This window comes from Anomaloglossus baeobatrachus, chromosome 3 (genome assembly GCF_048569485.1).
Source record: "Anomaloglossus baeobatrachus isolate aAnoBae1 chromosome 3, aAnoBae1.hap1, whole genome shotgun sequence".
NCBI classification, from domain to species: domain Eukaryota; kingdom Metazoa; phylum Chordata; class Amphibia; order Anura; family Aromobatidae; genus Anomaloglossus; species Anomaloglossus baeobatrachus.
In genome coordinates, this window is record NC_134355.1 from 134,989,459 (window position 1) to 135,011,864 (window position 22,406).

Here is a 22,406-nt window from a genome sequence, read left to right on the forward strand (position 1 = left end):
AAAAAAAAAGTTTAAACAAAAACACTGCAAAATGTCAAAAAAAATCACAAAAAAATAAAATACCAAGAAATACACTTAGTTAAAAACAAAAATAAACAAAGTACACACATTTGGTATCACTGCGTCCTGCCCGATCTGATCTATAAAACTGTCACACTATTTAACCCCTTCAGTGAACAGTATTAAAAAAAGTTAAAGCGACAAACTGTTTTTTCATCATACCACAGAAAACGTGTAATAAAACGCAATAAAAAAATGACAATAAAAATGGTATTACTGAAAACTACATCTTGTCCTGCCAAAAATAAGCTGCCATACAGTTTATACATCTGACAATGCAGCGACGCAAAAACAATTTTTTTTCTAAAAAATTGTTTGTGTAAAAGCAGCAAAACATAAAATATATACCGTATTTTTCGCTTTATAAGACGCACTTTTGTTTCCCCAAATTATGGGGGAAAGTAGGGGGTGCGTCATATAAACCGCATATACAGATTTATATACTGCAGGGTCTAGGGGAGGTGGAGGCCGCTCTGGAGCGGTGCTGGGGGCCTGGGGGGGTTGGTAGAGGCTTGTGAAGCTGCGGGCGGCAGCCTTTGATCTCCTGCACCCGCTCATATAATATGCACAGCCGCTGTCCACCACCATGGTGCTGAAACTGCACCGCGGCGATGAGCTGGGGGAGCTGCGCATATTATCTGCCTGTGCTTACCTTTGATCGCACAGGATCCCCCCTCCCCCTGTGTTAGCTATGTTTCCCATGCTGCTGCCCATAGTAAAATAATAAACTCTTTACTCACCTCCTCCAGCGTCTGCCCGGTCTCCCTCCTGCTGCTGTGATCTTGCAGGCAGAGATATCTCTCTCTGCTGTCCCGATCACATGACTGGCACTAGAACCAGGAAGTAGGAAGTGCAGGAGACACTGGAGGAGCTCAACCCCGAGGAGGGTGACACCAGACAGGACACTGCTGCAGAAGGTAAAGAGTTTATTTCTTCGGCGCTCTATTGGGAGACCCAGACGATTGGGTGTATAGCACTGCCTCCGGAGGCCACACAAAGCAATTACACTAAAAAGTGTAAGGCCCCTCCCCTTCTGGCTATACACCCCCAGTGGGATCACTGGCTCACCAGTTTTCTGCTTTGTGCGAAGGAGGTCAGACATCCACGCATAGCTCCACTGTTTGTAGTCAGCAGTAGCTGCTGGCTATATCGGATGGAAGAAAAGAGGGCCCATACTAGGGCCCCCAGCATGCTCCCTTCTCACCCCACTTTTGTCGGCGGTGTTTGTTAAGGTTGAGGTACCCATTGCGGGTACGGAGGCTGGAGCCCACATGCTGCTTTCCTTCCCCATCCCCCTGAGGGCTCTGGGTGAAGTGGGATCTTACCGGCCTCCAGGCTCTGAGGCCGGGCTCCATCCACAGACCCGGAGATCCTGCTGGAATGGAGCTGAGTATCGTCAGGGGCAAGGCCCTGCAACGTTAAGGTACTCTGTGTCCCCGTACAGACCACGCACACACACACCAGCATGCTGGGTGTGTTAGTGCGCCGGGGACAACAGCGCTGCGCGCTGGGGCTATACTCACTGCAGCTTAGCTGAGTGAGTTAATGTGTGGGAAACTGCCGCGCCGGCCGCTGCTGGAAGCTGCGGCGCGGATGAGACTTGTGGTGCGCCGGGGACTTCCGCGCTGACCGTGCTTTTACGACGGCAGCGCTTATAAATCGAGTCCCCGGCTTTTGCGGCCTGGTTTCGTTTCCTTCCCGCCCCCGGGCCTGCCAGTCAGGGAAGGGGCGGGACGCTGTACAATGGTCAGCACCGAGGGCTGGAGTCTTATTTACATACTCCAGCCCCCTCACTGGGCACAGTGGGACGCCAGTTTCCCGCTCGTTGTCTGGGGCACGCCCACGGCCCGCCCCTCTTCACAGGACGCCGGCAGCCATTCCTGCATGCGGTCTAAGCTGGAGAACGGACACAGGCTCTGGGAGACCCGGTCAAGGGATTCTGGCGACCACACACCCGCTTAAGCGGGCGGTAAGCAGCACCTTGGTGCTGACCCCACTAGTGCCACAGTGTTTTGTGTACTTTATGCTTGTACCTATATTTGCACTGTACGGTCGCTTCTTGGCTAGATACCCCTGGATTGCTCTGAGGAGACAACAGCATGTCGTCCGCAGAAAAGCAAGGGTGCCAAGGCACAGGCTTTCTATGCTGTCTGTACCGCATGTGAGGCTGTTTTACCGGCAGGTTCCACTAACCCCCATTGGGTAGAGTCTCTGCTAGTGGTGGCCCAGAGAGAGCCACCTGTGAAACTGTCCAGAGGACAGAGTTTGCAGTTTTTTTGCGGATAAAATGTCTGGGACTATGACCAAGATTCTAGAAACTTGCAGTCCAGGCCGGTGACTCAGACAATGGGCACTGTTGAACAATGCCCCCCGGTCTCCCTCAGTTGGAACTAATACGTGCTCCAAGGGGGTCCCATACATCCCAGGCTGAAGGCTCTGCACGGACGACAGTCCCAGTCAGCCTAAGCGAGCTCGCTGGGAGAGACCCTCGACTTCACACACTAGTCAGGGTCTCAGCGAGAGGATTCTCTGTATGATGAGGCAGAGGTAGCTGATCAGGATTCTGATCCTGAGACCGCTTTCAATCTGGATGCTCCTAATAGTGACGCCATGGTGAACGATCTCATAGCGTCCATCAATAGACTGGTGGATATTTCTCCCTCAGCCCCTCCAGTGGAGGAGTCAGCTTCGCAGCAGGAGAAATTCCATTTCAGGTATCCCAAGCGTAAATTCAGTACTTTTTTGGGCCACTCTGACTTCAGAGAAGCAGTCCAGAAACACCACGCTTATCCAGACAAGCGTTTCTCCACACGTCTTAAGGATACACGTTATCCCTTTCCCCCTGACGTGGTCAAGCTCTGGACCCAGTGTCCAAAGGTGGATCCCCCAATCTCCAGGCTTGCGGCTAGATCCATAGTTGCAGTGGAAGATGGGACTTCACTTAAAGATGCCATTGTCAGACAGATGGACCTCTGGTTGAAATCTGTCTATGAAGCTATCGGCGTGTCGTTTGCTCCGGCATTCGCAGCCGTATGGGCGCTCCAAGCTATTTCAGCTGGTCTTGCGCAGGTGGACACTGTCACACGTATATCTGTGCCGCAGATGGCGTCCTTAACCTCGCATATGTTGCATTGCGACTTACGCTATTAATGCTGTCCTGGACTCTACGAGCCGTACGTCAGTGGCGTCCGCCAACTCCGTGGTTTTTACGCAGAGCCTTGTGGTTAAGGGAATGGAAGGCAGATTCTGCTTCCAAAAAGTGTTTAAAATGGGACATTCTCCGCCAATGGGATGGGAAGTCGACGTCCCTAGACAGGAACGTCTCCCTTTCTCAGACGGTCAAGGACTCTCTTCAGTGGTGGCTTCTTCCCACCTCATTGTCAAAAGGAAAGTCCTTCCTACCCCCATCCTGGGCGGTGGTCACGACAGACGCGAGTCTGTCAGGGTGGGGAGCAGTCTTTCTCCACCACAGGGCTCAGGGTACGTGGACTCAGCAAGAGTCCACCCTTCAGATCAATGTTCTGGAAATCTGGGCAGTGTATCTTGCCCTGCAACCCTTCCAGCAGTGGCTGGAAGGCAAACAGATCCGAATTCAGTCGGACAACTCCACAGCGGTGGCATACATCAACCACCAAGGCGGAACACGCAGTCGGCAAGCCTCCCAGGCAGTCCGGCGGATTCTGATGTGGGTGGAAGACAGAGCATCCACCATATCCGCAGTTCACATCCCGGGCATAGAAAACTGGGAAGCAGACTTCTTCAGTCGCCAGGGTATGGACGCAGGGGAATGGTCTCTGCACCCGGACGTGTTTCAGGAAATCTGTAGCCGCTGGGGGATGCCGGACGTCGACCTAATGGCGTCTCGGCACAACAACAAGGTCCCGATTTTCATGGCGCGGTCTCACGATCAAAGAGCTCTGGCGGCAGGCACCTTAGTTCAGGATGGGTCGCAGTTCCAGCTACCCTATGTGTTTCCCCCTCTGGCACTGTTGCCCAGAGTGCTACGCAAGATCAGCTCCGATTGCCGCCGCGCCATCCTCGTCGCCCCAGACTGGCCGAGGAGGTCGTGGTACCCGGATCGGTGGCATCTCACGGTCGGCCAACCGTGGGCACTACCAGACCGGCCAGACTTACTGTCCCAAGGGCCGTTTTTTCTGTCTGAATTCTACGGCCCTGAACCTGACTGTGTGGCCATTGAGTCCTGGATCCTAGCGTCTTCAGGATTATCTCAAGACGTCATTGCCACCATGAGACGGGCTAGGAAGCCGACGTCTGCCAAGATCTACCACAGGACGTGGAAGATATTCTTATCTTAGTGCTCTGCTCAGGGAGTGTCTCCCTGGCCATTTGCATTGCCTACTTTTCTTTCCTTCCTGCTCTGGTTTGGAAAAAGGTTTGTCGCTCGGCTCCCTTAAAGGACAAGTCCCAGCGCTGTCTGTATTCTTTCAGAAGCGCCTAGCACGACTTCCTCAGGTACGCACGTTCCTGCAGGGGGTTTGTCACATTGTCCCTCCGTACAAGAGGCCGTTAGACCCATGGGATCTGAACAGGGTACTAATTGCTCTCCAGAAGCCGTCCTTCGAGCCTCTGAGGGATGTTTCACTTTCTCGACTTTCACAGAAAGTGGCCTTTCTGGTAGCGGTCACATCTCTTCGGAGAGTGTCCGAACTAGCAGCGCGGTCAGCCAAAGCTCCCTTCCTGGTGTTTCACCAAGACAAGGTAGTGCTGCGCCTGATTCCGGAGTTTCTCCCTAAGGTGGTATCCCCCTTTCTTCTCAATCAGGATATCTCCTTACCTTCCTTTTGTTCTCATCCAGTTCATCGATATGAAATGGATTTGCATTTGTTGGATCTGGTGAGAGCACTCAGAATCTACATTTCCCGCACGGCGCCCCTGCGCCGCTCGGATGCACTCTTTGTACTTGACTCTGGTCAGCGTAAAGGGTCGCAGGCTTCCAAATCCACCCTGGCTCGATGGATCAAGGAACCAATTCTTGAAGCCTACCGTTCTGCTGGGCTTCCGGTTCCATCAGGGCTGAAGGCCCATTCTACCAGAGCCGTGGGTGCGTCCTGGGCATTACGGCACCAGGCTACGGCTCAGCAGGTGTGCCAGGCAGCTACCTGGTCGAGTCTGCACACTTTCCCAAGCATTATCAGGTGCACACCTACGCTTAGGCGGATGCCAGCCTAGGTAGAAGAGTCCTGCGGGCGGCGGTTGCCTCCATGTAGGGAAGGGCTGTTTTACGGCCCTAACTTGAGGTATTAATTTACCCACCCAGGGACTGCTTTTGGACGTCCCAATCGTCTGGGTCTCCCAATGGAGCGCCGAAGAAGAAGGGAATTTTGTTACTTACCGTAAATTCCTTTTCTTCTAGCTCCAATTGGGAGACCCAGCACCCGCCCTGTTTCCTTCGGGATTTTTGTTTTTTTCGGGTACACATGTTGTTCATGTTGAATGGTTTCAGTTCTCCGATGTTCCTTCGGATTGAATTTGTTTAACCAGTTATTGGCTTTCCTCCTTCTTGCTTTTGCACTAAAACTGAGGAGCCCGTGATCCCACGGGGGGTGTATATGCAGAAGGGGAGGGGCCTTACACTTTTTAGTGTAATACTTTGTGTGGCCTCCGGAGGCAGTAGCTATACACCCAATCGTCTGGGTCTCCCAATTGGAGCTAGAAGAAAAGGAATTTACGGTAAGTAACAAAATTCCCTTCTTCTCAAGTGGGTGATACACCTGTCCATCATAGAAGAAGAAAGCTCCAGCATCCAAGTCCATAAATGTGATAAAATTGCAAGTTCTGAATCATAAAATCCACATAGTGATAGACGATGGTACGCGTTTCAAGAATGGATTAGGACTAAGAGCACGAGACGCTCAAAACGCGTACCATTGCCTATCACTATGTGGATTTTATGATTTAGAACTTGCAGTTTTTAATGAATATCTAATAAATGGTAATTTGATCACATTTATGGACTTGGATGCTGGAGCTTTCTTCTTCTTTGGACTTACAGCCTGGCCTACTATTTTCCGTGCACCGTCCTTCAAATTGGTCTCCATGTGGATCGGGTGAGCTGAATTTTCTCTCTTTACCTGTCCATCATAGGCATATGGCTAAATGGGTAACTGCACTGAGGAGACATACTGTATTAGTGATGACCTATCCACTCTACAATTTGATAAATTTCTCATCGATATTTTAATTTCTTTAATGGGACATTCCCATCTCCAAGAATTTTCCCCAATATGTAGTAGTAGGTGTAACAATAAGAATATTAGCAAATGCCTTCAATTATGTACTCTAATTTTTCTGATATACCTCATGGGCAAGGTCTTAAAGTAGCTTAGGCATCCAAGATTACAGCCACACATATAGGAACAGTTAGTTGCTAGTGGTTGTAACCAAGCTGCAATGCCCTGCACATGAGGTAAGAGACATGGCTAATCAGGAGAACTCTACTACATTTCTAATTGGAGGTATTTGCTAATGTTATTATTTTAGTACCTACTACACATTGAGATAGGATCTTGGAGATGGGAATACCTTTATCATAACAACTACAGAGGCCTTAGACTCTTTTGATAAATCCTGCTCTTCCTTCCATCCTATGGCTGAAAACACACAGTATATTAGAAATTTTCTGAGCTCCCATTACCCAGTGTTCAAGCTTTATTTATGAAAAAAAAAAAAAAGATCATTTTCTTGGGTAAAAGCCATAAAACGTGGAGAGTGGCATTTTACCTTGCGTAAAAGCATAACATATCTAGTAAGTGGTTTTATTTCACTTTATGGTTCAAGAGTCCTAATACTGTAACCACACCGCTACGAGAGCTAGTCTCTAAATTTTGCTCTTCAACCACGGCAATAGTTTTCCGTAGATTAGCTTTAATCACAGTTGTAAATAGATACCGTATTTTTTTGACTATAAGAGGCACCGGACCATAAGACGCACCCTGGTTTTAGAGAAGGAAAATAGGAAAATAAAATTTTAAGCAAAAAATGTGGTCATGACACACTGTTATGGGGCGAGGATCTGCTGCTGACACTATTATGGGGGTAATATCCCCAAACTCTCTACTAAGGTACCCCATCCTGGTAGTGATCCTCCTGCCTTGTGTATATATAGTATATGTCCCTCATCCTGGTATAGCCCCATCTTGCTATATATTGCATCCTGGTATGTGCTCCCATCCTGCTCGTATACGCCATCATCCTGCTCATATACGCCATCATCCTGCTCATATACCCCCATCATCCTGCTCATATACCCCCATCATCCTGCTCATATACCCCCATCATCCTGCTATATGCCATCATCCTATTCATATACTCCCATCATCCTGGTATATGGCCCCATCATCCTGCTCATATACCCCCATCATCTGCTCATATACCCCCATCATCCTGCTATATGCCATCATCCTGTTCATATACTCCCATCATCCTGGTATATGGCTCCATCATCCTGCTCATATACCACCATCACCTGCTCATATACCCCCATCATCCTGCTATATGCCATCATCCTGTTCATATGCTCCCATCATCCTGTTCATATGCTCCCATCATCCTGCTAATATACCCCCATCATCCTGCTCATATACCCCCATCATCCTGCTCATATACCCCCATCATCCTGCTCATATACCCCCATCATCCTGCTATATGCCATCATCCTATTCATATACTCCCATCATCCTGGTATATGGCCCCATCATCCTGCTCATATACCCCCATCATCTGCTCATATACCCCCATCATCCTGCTATATGCCATCATCCTGTTCATATACTCCCATCATCCTGGTATATGGCCCCATCATCCTGCTCATATACCACCATCACCTGCTCATATACCCCCATCATCCTGCTATATGCCATCATCCTGTTCATATGCTCCCATCATCCTGGTATATGGCCCCATCATCCTGCTCATATACCCCCATCATCCTGCTATATGCCATCATCCTGTTCATATGCTCCCATCATCCTGGTATATGGCCCCATCATCCTGCTCATATACCCCCATCATCCTGCTATATGCCATCATCCTGTTCATATACCCCTATCATCCTGCTCATATACCCCCATCATCCTGCTCATATACCCCCATCATCTGCTCATATACCCCCATCCTGCGGCACACACACAAAAATAAATAAACGTTTACACTCACCTTTCCGTGTTCCACGCAGCGCCGCTCCTCCTCCTGTCTGTGCCGGCAGTGCTGTGTTGAGCCGGCCACGTTCCCTGCAGCACTGCGATGTATTGTCCTCCAGTCTACCGGCGCGGCTGTGAAGACACACGTGCGCACAGCGATGACGTCATCGCTGTGAGCCCCGCTAGTCTCCAGTGCACACAGCGCGGCCGGCAGACTGGAGGACATCGCGGTGCTGCAGGGGAACGGTGAGTACATTGATTCACTGCACCCCACGCTGATAATGATGCGCGGGGAGCAGTGAATACAGCCGAGAATGATCACTCCAGGCTGTAGTTGCCAGGGGTGATCACGGCCGGCTGTTGATTATGCGAGCGTCCCCGCCCATCATCCCGCCCACCTATCAGTCCCGGCTTCAGCGCTGAGAGATGGGCGGGAGGATGGGCGTGCATATGTAATGAGCGGGCCCACGTGGTCACGGCAGGCGCTGCTGCTGCCTCCTCTTGCCGCCGATGACCCACTACACGGCAGCACCCTAATTACCCGCAGCCATGCCCTACATTCAGACCATTAGACACACCCCCCACTTTCCCCCAACATTTGGGGGGAAAAAAGTACGTCTTATGGTCCGAAAAAAACGGTATTTAGTTCAGTCAGTTGCGTTAGAAAAAGAACCCACAATAATCTCAGTAAGGGAAAAGTCTAAAGGTAAAATCTGTTCAGCTCATACACAACAAATTTTCAAAAGTAATTTGTCTTTTAGGTTGATTTTTATTTTTATTTTTTAACCTGTAAACATAGAAGTAAATGCTGTAATCACTTTTTTGCATTGAAAGTTCTGATGCGCTCAATACAGACAATTAAGATTATACCCAGGTTCAGGCTAGGACTTATCAGTAATCGGTCATCGGTGTCAGAGTCTGGCAGCTGACACCTCCTCCTCCCCCCCCCCCCCCCCCAACTGAAGACACAAGAAGGTTTTAAGAGGCAAGATAAAGAATTTTCTTTCCTCTTTTGATGGAGTTGAGCATTCTCCTCCCTCGTGTGTAGTCTGTTTGGGAAATGGAGGCAATGTTGCAGCTCCTATCGTCTGGTCATCTTGTCCTAGCCCCACGTTGGGTGCCAACTGATTTACGGGTGCACATCAAATCATGCATAAATCGTCCTAATTGTCTGTATTCTAATTTATGAGTCTGTTATATGTATGCATACAGTAACCACACAGTGATCAATATCGGGTTGCTATGATCGGAGCAAGAAATGGACAGTGTATTTCACAGAAGTCAAATGCATTTATAACTGTCTCTTGGAAAAGACGTGGAATCCTTCCAAGGACACAATATCATATCATATATACTTTTCCAAACAATTCTTACATAGTAGAAAAGAGTAATATTAGGACACAAGATACAGGAGAGACTACATATGTCCCAACATTTCCTTGATTGATCCCTGTGATTTTTATGTATGCCATTGGACTCGCTGCTTCCATTTTGCAAAAACTGAAATTAATATATGCAAATTATGCTGCCCGATGCACCTTCATTGTGACCAAAATGCTCCATGCACTGTTTTGTCCACTGGTTGTACATGTCCACACCTCCTTCACTGGTGATTGACTTTATTGGCTAGCCTGAGCATCTTCTGCAGACTGTGTTGTAAGTCACTAGTGAGGGGGACAGGGATTTGTAAAATGGTCACAAACCCTAGGGGCCATGTCAAGGGTATGCAAAGCAGGGCTGTGGAGTCGGAGCTCATTTTGGTGGAGTCTGTATAAAATGCACCGACTCCGACTCCTAAAATATATAATAAATTGGGGACAGTAGTGCAATGCACAGTGTGATGAAAATGTTTACATAGGAATTTGGGAAACTTATGAAATGTCCTATAAATGTCTTTTCTATTCCTGATCTAAGGCTGCATTCACACACAGCGTTTTTGCTGCTTTTTTTTGAGGATACGTTTTTCAGCTACAAAAGCAGATCAGCTTTTCTTAAAAAAAAAAGCATCACCTGAAAGTTTTTTGAGCTCATAAATAATGCTTTCAATAGCAAAAGCAGATTAGAAAAACACCACAAACTGACTGCTCATTTTCTGTGAGGATCCTCACAAAACGCTGTGTCTGAATGTCCTATCTTTTCACCCATTGCCTTTGCTGGGTGCACAGAGTCACTGCATTTCACTGAATTATTTTGCCATCAATGTTCGATATGTTTGTGACAAGAAAGAAATTGTTAGTAAGACACTGGCAGTAAAAGATAGTAAAGCTTATCACACCACCCAGATTCTCCAGGCCTTAGTGGAAAAAGTTCTGCAAGATTAGTAACGCAAAAAAGAACAGGTTCTTGCCATTGTAACGGACAATGCTTCAAACATAAGTACAATTAAACTGATGAATGAGAGTAATGAACAACAGCTAGAAGAAAATTTAGGATTTAGTATGTGTGAGATGGAGCCACAGCGCTGTTCATGTAACTGAGGAACAAACAGATATTACAACAGAAGAACAGCAAAATGATACTTTAGGATTAGATGATCTTGTTGAAGCTGCTTCAAAACACTTTCATATTGATCACATGCGCTGTGTTGTGTACATGCTGCAGCTGGCAATAAGAGAGAGTCTGCAAGAGGGACCCCGGTTTCACACATCCGTATTTTCGCCAGTTTGGCGGATGCGGCGCACTCCAGTACAGTGTATACAGTACAGTGGCAGTGTGACAAATGACTGTCACATGCTTTCATGTGACCGGAGCATGTGACCCAGAAGTTGTGGCGCTGCCACTGTACTGTATCGTACTGTACTGGCGTTCGCCACATCCGCCGAAAAGCCGGATGTGTGAAACTGGGCGGACATGCTGGAAATCTAATTGAAAAAGTGAGGAAGTTGGTTATTGCCGCCAGAACCCCTAAAATTGATTCCATCTTGAAGAGACATGCTGGGAAAGGGGCAATTGTTGATCAAGCCACTCGGTGAGGCAGCACTTATTTAATGACTGAGCGATTGCTTGAGCTAAAATCGTTTCTTATAGATATGGTGAACCCTCAAGTAACCTTACATGAAGGTCAATGGACACAGGTGGCTGAATTGAAGGAATTGCTTAATCACCCATTTACCGTGACTAAAAAATTACAAGCTGAGGATTTAACTCCTGGTATTTTCATAAGGGAGTGGAAGAACTTGCTATTTTGCCTGTCCCAAAGAGGAGGTTTAATCGCAGATGGCATTTCTGCTTCAATGAAACGGAGAGAGGCACAGCTATTGGAAAATAAAATTCTTCTGGCAGCTGTTTATGTGGACCCAAGTCATCATATACTGCTTGATGATCAACAGCTTACTAAAGGATTCAATTTGGATTCTGATCTGGCATAAATCCTAAGGGGTACTTTGCACGTTGCGACATCGCTACTGCGATCTTGTCGGGGTCAAATCGAAAGTGACGCACATCCGTCGCCGGTAATGACGTTGCAACGTGTAAAGCCTAGAAGCACCGTTAAACGATCACAAAAGCGTCGAAAATCGGTGATCTGTGTAGTGTCGGTCATTTCCATAATTTCGCAGCAGCGACAGGTACGATGTTGTTCCTTGTTCTTGCAGCAGCACACATCCCTGTGTGTGAAGCCGCAGGAGCGAGGAACATCTCCTTACCTGCGTCCTGCCTGCAATGAGGAAGGAAGGAAAGGTGGGCGGGATGTTTATGTCCCGCTCATCTCCGCCCCTCCGCTTTTATTGGCCGCCTGCTGTGTGACGTCGCTGTGACGCTGCACGACCCACCCCCTTAGGAAGGAGGCGGGTCGCCGTCCAGAGCGACGTCGCAGGGCAGGTAAGTCCGTGTGAAGCTGCCGTAGCGATAATGTTCGCTACGGCAGCTATCACAAGATATCGCATCTGCGGCAGGGACTATCGCGCTCGGCATCGCTACAATCGGCTAACGATGTCGCAGCGTGCAAAGTACCCCTAAGTCATATACAAAGGATTGTTAAAAATGCACTTTTGACTTTTAGGATAGCTACTTCAATAGGTGGCGCTGCGCTAGAGTTTGTCTCCTTTCCTGGAGAGACAATTTAAAGGAAAAGAAGCTTTGAGTGAGGTAGCAGTTAGGATGAGCAGCTACAGGACTGCCAGGCGCAAGAGGACTTTGGGCCTGACAGTGCTATTGCTGCCATATCTTCATCCTCATCAGATGAAGAGTTTAAATTTGACAAGTATTTGGATGACATGGAGCAGCAAAGTATTGCCGCAAGGAAAAAGATTTCACTCCGTCTCTTATAGCAGCAGATTGACCAGATTTCAGTAAAATGTTTCACTTGCTCTCAAAGAAATATAAAAATTCAACCGTTCATCATCAAAACTGACTGTGCATGAGGCAATTCCTTTATACCCGGAAATTGTTAGAGATGTTGCCCATGTGATTACGGCTTTGCCTCCAACCCAAGTTACTGTAGAGAGGTTGTTCTCTAGCCTTAAAATTATTAGGTCAGATTTGAGGTCATCTGCGAAGGAGGATCTGATGGAGGCAATTCTATTTCTTACAACAAATTCATAGACTGCACAAATGTTATTTAGTATGTTTTTGTTGAAAACTGTTTTTTGCTACTTACATAGTGTATTACATAGTGTTATATATAACACTATGTAAGTGGCAAGAAACAGTTTTCAACAAAAACATACTAAATAATATTTAGTATATTGCTTATATTTAAGTGAGAAATGCATTGTAGTAAAATGTGATCAGGCATTTAATCATTTTTATGATACAATAATCAAGATATTTAGACAGAACATAAAATATATTTATTGGAATACAACTTTAGAACACAAACTGTAATAAATTGTAAATATGTAATACAATATGTAATTTATTTTTTTATATATACTGTAATATATAATACATGCGCACACACAAGATATATATGTAATCTACTGTATATTACATATTGTATAACATATTTACAATTTATTACAGTTTTTTGTGTTCTAAAGTTGTATTCCAATATATTTTATGTTCTATCTAAATATCTTGATTATTGTATCATAAAAATGAGTAAATGTCTGATGTTCACATTGTACTACAATATATTTTTCACTTAACTATAAACAATTATATGTAGGAGTCGGTGCAAGGAAAATTGAGGAGTCTGAGTCGAAGGTTTGGATTACCGACTCCACAGCCCTGATGCAAAGCTTCCCAATTAGTTATGTTGATTAAACTTCAGATTCTGCAGCACTGAGGCAGTGATTTGAACATGAAGCCTTTGTTCACACAGTGTAAATGTTGCAGCTCTTTTTTTTTTTTCTGTTTCTTTTTATTTCCACACCAAAATCCATAATGCAGATCTTCAAGAACTATTCCTTCTTTTCCTTTATATTTTTTTAATGTATTTTCCATTTGATTTGCTTGGTTTTTGGTGCAGATTTGAAGTTTTGGGGTTATTTTTTGTTTTAATATATTGTTTTTATATCTGAAGAACCCCAAAAATGAGCCAAAGTATAAATCGGTATCTGTGCAATTGGAGCATTGTGGCCATTTCATTGCCAAAACCCAAGAGGAAAACGCAAACTGAGCCTATACAATATAATAAGCAAATACATAACAGCAGTAAATGTAAATAACATGGGCTACTTGGTTAACATGGTTTGCTCAAAAAGCCATCCCACCGTGACAAGGTGTACCCAATCAGCATTGTCCTACTCTAGTATTTAAGCTTTACATTACGGTAGTGACATCAATGTAAATAAGAGCAGACTAGGATGGGGGTGCATATATGTATGTATGTATGTATGTATATATGTGTATATGTGTATATATGTGTGTATGTATATATAATATATTATATAATATATATATAATAATATTCACCCCCATCCTAGTCTGCCCTTATTTACATTAATGTCACTACCATAATGTAAAGTTTAAATACTAGAGTAGGACAATGCTGACTGGGTACACCTTGTCACAGTGGGATGGCTTTTTGAGAAAAATAGGGGAAAATAGATATTTTATTTTTTTTTTTATCTGTTCTACAGAATGAAAAAGCATGTTGTGAACTGTCGCAATAACCACTTCACTTAATCAAAAGGGTTGTCAGAGGCTTTTGAAAATTTGCAGAAATTGTTATAAAATATATTATACATTTCTAAAGCACTTACCCGTTACATGGTCAGCAATTCATTTGGATAGCTGCTATGCAATAATACTTTTTCCTACGGATTTGTAAAGTTGGACCTACACCTTTACAACGGGGGATAATCGTTGACGGATGATCGTTGAAATAGTCTATCCACCTTTGGGTTACGTGTGAGTTCTAGAAACTGATAACAATTAGTAATAATACATTTTTCTTGTGTAGATAAAGTTCATGAAGTCTATTCCAGGCCAGGCCTTTGTGGAGATGACCGATGAGTTTGCTGTGAAAAGAGTAGTTGGTTTTCTCAATATGGCGGAGGTTTTTGGAAAGACAATTAATGTTTGGTGAGCCGGATGTAGTTATATAACTTGCATTTATAGCTATGTATCCTTTTATTGTACCCATCCTTCAGGTTTTTAAATTCCACCATGTCCTTTCTAAGCAATTTAATGGTTAGCAGAATTTCACAACCAGCCCCCATAACTAGTTATATGCACATGTAATGCTTTCAAAAACAAGTCCAGCAATATCTATCTTTACATGGCCAGACCCTTCATCTGTTATTGAGAAATCTGCATTTAAAGCAATATGTAAATGAGTCTGAACTCCTGAAGCCAGTGTTACTCCAGCTTGTATTCCCCACCCAGCGCTCCTGCCTCTTGCTTGACTGACCGTTCCTTTGCCTTGAGTTACATAGAATTAGAGGCTGTTTGCCAAGCAAGAGGCGTCGGTACTGAGCAACGAATACAGCTGGCGTGACAGAGGCTTTAGATCTACAAGTAGTTCTTCAGCCTATTTATATGCATATGTAGCTCTTTCAAAGAGAAATCCAGCAATTAATTTACATGATCAGTTCCAAGCCTCTGCTCTTCCCAACTCTATTGCTCACCCAGTACTGCCACCTCCTGCTTGACAGAAAAGTCCTTTTTTTTCTATGTGACTTTAAAGAGGTATTCCCATCTCCAAGATCCTATCCCAGTATGTAGTAGGGGTAATAATATTAGCAAATAGCTCCAATTAGAAATATAGTATAGTTCCCCCAATATAGCCATGTCTCTCACCTCATGTGCAGGGCATTGCAGCTTAGGTATACATGGTTACAACCACGACTAACTAACTCACTATGCGTGACCGTAACCATAGATACCTAAGCAGCAATACTCTGCACATGAGGTAAGAGAAATGGCTATATCGGGGGAACTAGACTACATTTCTAATTTGAGGTATTGGCTAAAATTATTATACCTACTACATATTGTGATAAGATCTTGGAGATGGAACTACCCCTCTTAGGGGAAACATAAGTAAAAATAACTAAGTAAGATAACACATACTCACCTCCGGTGCCAGAGCCCGTGGCACTAACTCCCCAGGGATCTCACGTCATTATGTCATGCAATCTCTGCGGCCAATCAGCACTGGCTTCACTGTCCCATCCTGGCAAATCAAGACATCCAGAGGAAGGGAGAGCCGCAGCTCTCACTTCCTCCAGATGTCGATTTAGATCCATAGAGAGTGAACCCAGAGCTGATTGGCTACAGGGATCACATGATGTAATGACACGCGATCCTCGGGGAGGAAGTATCACCAGTTCTGGCACCGGAGGAGAGTATAAGTGTTATTATTTTACTGGTTGGGAGGGAGGTGGTAACATAGGGATATAAAAGGGATTGTCTAAGTAGTGGACAGCGCCTTTTAAAATGTGATTATATAGGTTATTTTGAGGGTGCATTTAATTTTTAACATACTGCATTTTACCTTAGTTTTTGTTAAAGCGCCACTCCAGCATTTAGCTTTTTTTTCTTTTTTTTTTCTTCTTCTTCTCTCACCCCCCTTTAGCGCTGTAGTGGGGCCTCAATGTATCTCTGAGAGGCAGAGCGAGGCCAGAACAAGGCTCTCATAGAGATGTATTGAGTTGTGGCCTCTGACGTGCCCCATGAAACACGAGTTTCCCACAGGTCAGAGATCACTGGATACCAAACAAAGCAGCGGAGTAAGAGGACGTAAATTTAAAGAGACATTCCAATTCTTATGTAATTAAAAAGCCAAAACATTGGAGTGTGCTTTAAATAATGACAGTGTAGTTTGTGTGTTGTTCATCTGAGGATGTATTTACCTAATTTTAAGAGCTGGTAAAAAGATGCCCCCCCCCTCAGTCTTATTGTTTGCAGAACTTTAAATAAACTGGAAGACAAAAGGAGCAGAAGTAGGGTCTTAACCGAGGGGTGTTATGGAAGAACAAGGTGCTTGCTTTGACTTATTGAGAGTCACAACCACTAGATGCACTTGTCAAACCGGCTGCTGGTGGAACCAGATAAATCTTATAAGAAGGGGTCAAATGCTGCGCTGCCGAAGTAAGGAACAATCCAGAGGATTCTTTTCAGTAACTTTTTCTACGTGTTTCAGAGAAATCTTTATCCCTTCAGATAAAAATCAATATGAGAGGATTTTTTTTTTTTTTTTTTTTTTTTTTTTCCCTGAAGAGGAGAGATTATTCCAAAAACGCATAGAAATAAAGTCACTGCAAAGAATCCTCTGTATTGTCCCTTACTTCGGCAGCGCAGCATTTGACCCCTTCTTATGCAATTAATCGCAATGTGTACAGCACTGATATTACCCTCTGGAGATTACTACCTTGGAGATGGGAATACTCCTTTAGGCCTCCTTCACACGTCCGTGTCTCCGGTACATGTTTGGTTTTTTTACTCACGTGCCAGACACTGGCACACGTAGATCCATTAAAATCAATGGGTCTGCGCTCACGTGCGTGTTTTCTCATGGTCCGTGTGGAGAATACGTGTGCCCGTATGTTCCACATGTAGACATGTCCATTTTTCTCCGGCATCACGGGTTTCACATGGACCGCACGGATGTGATCTGTGTGACACGCACGGGAGAAAACACATGAGTTTGTGAATTTAAAGGAAATTTCTATACTCACCTTCTCCAGCCCTCCTGTCTCTGCCGCTGCTGTCACTTGCTTCCGACCCCCGTTCATTATGCTCATTGCATATTCACTACTTTGCGGGCCGGAAGCAGCAGCAGTGGACAGTCGGCAGGGTTAGAATCTGTAGATCAGCACCTCGGACAGCAACACCAGGGACAGGTGAGCAGAAAGTTCATGTTCTCCGTGGATAGCACAAGGAGAACACACGTGTGCCATAAACAAGGCACATGGAGGGCAATACGCACCTTTGACACGTCCGTGAAAAAACGTGCGTGATTCTCACGGACGTGTGATGGAGGCCTTAAGGAAAGAGGCTGGTGCTGGGGGGCAAATAGTTGGGGAGACCAGAGACTTGGGAAGAGTTTACATTTGTTAAAAGCACTTCAGCCCCATTTGCCTGTCTCTTCAAGCACAGATTTCTCAGTAACTAAGGCTACTTTCACACATCCGGTTTGAGCACTGCGGCTCAATCCGGCTGTGAAACCTATGCAACGGATGCGGCGAAAACACCGCATCCTTTTGCATACGTTTTTACATGCGGCCGGTCCGTTTTTTTTCCGGTTGCGGCACGCTACTGAGCATGCGCAGTGGAAGAAACCGCATGCGGCGGCCGGATGCGTTTTTTCCGCATCGCGCCGCATCCGGCGTCCTTAGGCATGCATTGAAAATGCGCCGCAGCGGCCGGATGCGGCGCGATGCGTTTTTTTTTTGCCGGAGCAAAAAACGTTGCAGGCAACGTTCCATCCGGCCGCGGTATCGGCTAAATCTGCCGCATGCGGCAAAAACCGGACCGAACGCAAGCCCATGCGGCACAATATGGCACTAATGTAAGTCTATGCAAAAAAAAAAACGCAACCGGCGTCAAAAAAAACGGTTGCGTTTTTTCTGCAGAGTGCCGTATTGTGCCGCAGAGCAAAAACCGGATGTGTGAAAGTAGCCTTAGGAATGGACTGGCCATATGCGGGTATTGCTCCATTTCTATTTGCATAATATATACAAAAACTGTGTTTTTGTTTGTTTTCTTGCAGAAAAAAAAATTCCATTCTCATTGGTGTGTGACCCGTTGCAATGCTATTGAAAAGTTGAAAAATAAGAGTAGTAGAACATATTTTATCAGTACTATTACCTAATGGTTTTACCTTTTTTTTACTTTCTTTTTTTCTTTTTTCTCCTTCAGTGTATCAAAACAGCATTCTGTAATTCCAAGTCACATGTTTCAACTTCGAGATGGTTCAAGTAGTTACAAAGAGTTTGGAATGAGCAAACTTAATAGGTTTACGATCGACAGCCAGCCTTCTAAAAATACAATGCAGCCGCCATCTTGTGTGGTGCGCTATTATAATGCTCCATTGAACACGTCAGAAAGTGACTTACTGAAGGTAAGTAAAATATGGTGCTCCAAATTATACTACAGTCAAACCTTATCGCATGTTTTACACTTTTCTCAGTGAAAACCAAGCTTCCCAACCAACACTGAGTGTGAATGGGAATAGTACCCCTAATTGTCCCTATTTAATACTATTTTTATATGGCGATTTTTTTTCAGATCTGTGAACAACAAAAAGTTCCAAAGTTCATCAAGCATAAAGCATTTGAACCCAGACGTGAGTATAATCCATAATACAAAAATGTTTTCAGTATGGATACAGTGATTGTAACACCTGTATGTAAACCAAAGTTAATAAACTCAATGAGAACTTGCGCATGAAAAAAGCCCAACAAAATAAGTATATTGTGCACAAATATATTAATTTTAATGTAACATCAAAGTATTTACACGTTACCAGTGCATACTTATAAAATGTCTGGTATATCCTTCTGTGTCCTCCTAAATTAATTTATGGCAGTATGCTTTTAACATTCTTTTGTTTGACTACATTTTTACTTTGATATTCCAATAAATTAATACAATGGAGCACTCATATATTTTTTTTTTTTCATGCCCAAATTCTCTGTTTTTTATTAGTATAATTCAGTATCATGAATGTTACAGCTACCATTGGAATAAAAAAAAAAAAATCTCTTTTAAAACATAAGGCTAGGGCTACATGTTGACCAAAGCCAATAAATCCTGTAAAACTGATCATTGTTGAGCATGGCTTAAACCACTTTAGTGGTCAGTAATTGCTGCCACATAATTTTAACACCATTTTTTGTAGTATTATTATTATTATTATTAATTTATTTATCATTTTATACATGATTAGGAAAACCCCTAAATTCCTGTTTAATTTAGGGAGGAAAGCTCTAATCCTTTAAGCGAGGAAGACTAAAGTTAGGCTCTCCACTGTCTTCACCATTTTGATATGTGAGGCCTCCTGCTTTGACGTTTGGTAATTGAGGTGGCAGTACTGGAACCTCAAATCTGGTCTATTATCTTACCTTATCCAGATGGTGTAAACTTAATCTCGGCAATATCAAGATGACATCTATTTTCCCCTCACCCATGACAGCACCACGTGATTATATGGGTGCTGTCATGGGTTTTGGAAAAACCGGCTACCGGTAAGTAACCGAGGTGTTTTACCCTCACCCATGACAGCACCCATATAATCACGTGGTGCTGTCATGGGTTCTGAAAAAACCGGCTACCGGTAAGTAACCGAGGTGTTTCTGAAATGCCATAAGACACTGATACATTTGGTTAGACTGTGTACTCCAAGTTTGCATTATGTAAAAGTACATCAGCGTTAGTAAATCGGCCCCTAACATTTCAAGCAAAGATCTATTCAAATCAGTTGAGTTTATTTTGCAGTCTTCGATCTTATTTGTCACAGTAGAAATCCATGATCCCAATGCCCGGAGGGTTTACATTCTATGTACAATCCTTTCATGTTAGATATTAGTGGTGGTCTTAGGTCAACATGAAAGCTGTTTTCTACTCTCAACTGTCAATATGCCTAAGGATGTATGTGCCAAGCTATTACTCAGTATTGTCCTTCCATTATATTACTTTTATAATTAATTCTGCTTATAAGTGGGTTTTTTTACCCCCTATTTAAGCTTTCTTTCTGTATTTCCTCTACAGAACCATTTAAGCCTTCATCCTCCGGTCTCCTTGAGTGGAAAACAAAGAGTGAAGCGCTGGAAGCAGTCATAGTATTAAATCACTACACAATAAAAATACCTTGTAAGTGCCGCCATGTCCGTAAATGTTTTGTGCTGTAGTCTGTTGTGTCGGAACTTCATCTGAGCAAATGTTAATGGCTAAAAACACAAGCATATCAAACTGTGAAGCCCCTCGTACACATTACAATAAAATCAGCCAAACCTGCCGATATTGACAGGTTTAGCTGACCGTCTAATATGTATAGGGGCCTCAGGCAATTAACTGTCAAGGTTAAGGCATGTGTAATATTGGGCCAGCGATCCTTTATTTGTCATTGAAATAAGCCACTGCCAAATATGTCTGACGGTACCGCTCTTGAAAAACACAGGAACAAGTGGCATAGCGAGTACTCCTGTGTATGAACGAGACTGCTACTGGCTGAACCATCATTTGGCGGACAGCTGTCTGTATTGCTCAAACTACAGCATTGTTCTGGTGGATTCAGCTCTTCTATGCATTATATGGACAAATGACCAAATATCAACCATATACTGGGCACCACCTGTATATTAATGCATTGCTAACCACTCGGTAATTCTTTAAAAGATCAACTATGCTTCCTAAATTTAAGCAATGTAAATATTTATTATGTAACAAACACAGAAAACACGTCTTGTCTAGATTTTTTTGTTAGTTATGCTATATCTATATTCTTCAAATTTAGGAAGTGACCAGTCTGTATTTCTTCGGCGCTCCATTGGGAGACCCAGACGATTGGGTGTATAGCTACTGCCTCCGGAGGCCACACAAAGCATTACACTAAAAAGTGTAAGGCCCCTCCCCTTCTGGCTATACACCCCCCGTGGGATCACGGGCTGCTCAGTTTTCAAGCTTTGTGCGAAGGAGGTCAGACATCCACGCATAGCTCCACTGTTTAGTCAGCAATAGCTGCTGACTATGTCGGATGGAAGAAAAGAGGGCCCATACTAGGGCCCCCAGCATGCTCCCTTCTCACCCCACTTTTGTCGGCGGTGTTTGTTAAGGTTGAGGTACCCATTGCGGGTACGGAGGCTGGAGCCCACATGCTGTTTTCCTTCCCCATCCCCCTGAAGGGCTCTGGTGAAGTGGGATCTTACCGGCCTCCAGGCTCTGAGGCCGGGCTCCATCCACAGACCCGGAGAACCTGCTGGATACGGAGCTGGGTACCGTCAGGGACAAGGCCCTGCAACATTCAGGTACTCTGTGTCCCCGTGCAGACAGGCACAGACACACTCCAGCGTTGCTGGGTGTGCTAGTGCGCCGGGGACAGTAGCGCTGCGCGCTTGGGCTATACTCACTGCAGCTTAGCTGCAGTGAGTTTATTTGTGGGGAACTACCGCGCCGGCCGCCCCTAGAGGCTGCGGCGCGGCTGTGACTTGTGGTGCGCCGGGGACTTCGCGCCGACCGTGCTTTTACGACAGCAGCGCTTATAAATCTAGTCCCCGGCTTCTGCGGCCTAGTTACGTTTCGTTCCCGCCCCCAGCCCTGTCAGTCAGGGAAGGGGAGAGACGCTGTACAATAGTCAGCGCCGAGGGCTGGAGTCGTATTTACATACTCCAGCCCTCTCACTGGGCACAGTGGGACGCCAGTTTCCCGCTCTTTGTCTGCAGCACGCCCACGGCCCGCCCCTCTTCACAGGACGCCGGCAGCCATTCCTGCATGCAGTCTGAGCTGAAGAACGGACATAGCCCTAGGAGATCCAGACAGGGGATTCTGGCGACCACACAGCCGCTCTTAAGCGGGCGGTAAGCAGCACCTTGGTGCTGACCCCACTAGTGCCACAGTGTTGTTTAGTGTACTTTTGTCTGTACTTATATATATTGCACTGTACGGTCGCTTCTTGGCTTTATACCCTATATTGCTCTGAGGAGACGACAGCATGTCATCCGCAAAAAGCAAGGGTGCCAAGGCACAGGCTTTATATGCTGCTTGTACCGCATGTGGGGCTGATCTACCGGCAGGTTCCTCTGACCCCCATTGTGTGCAATGTTCGGTCCCTGTGCCACTTCGTCAGCCGGAGTCTATGCT

General features: G+C 45.1%; 1 protein-coding gene across 3 annotated transcripts in view; it reads left to right on the forward strand.

The window, feature by feature from the left end:
- LOC142296184 (heterogeneous nuclear ribonucleoprotein L-like) overlaps positions 1–22,406 on the forward strand; it is a 180,344-nt gene that overhangs the window by 127,246 nt on the left and 30,692 nt on the right. For all 3 annotated transcript variants that reach the window (XM_075339486.1, XM_075339487.1, XM_075339484.1), the window contains 4 exons: positions 14,566–14,687; positions 18,468–18,669; positions 18,837–18,894; positions 20,319–20,420. In XM_075339486.1, coding sequence (XP_075195601.1) covers positions 14,566–14,687; positions 18,468–18,669; positions 18,837–18,894; positions 20,319–20,420 — 484 coding nt within the window. The remainder of the gene's footprint in view (positions 1–14,565; positions 14,688–18,467; positions 18,670–18,836; positions 18,895–20,318; positions 20,421–22,406) is intronic.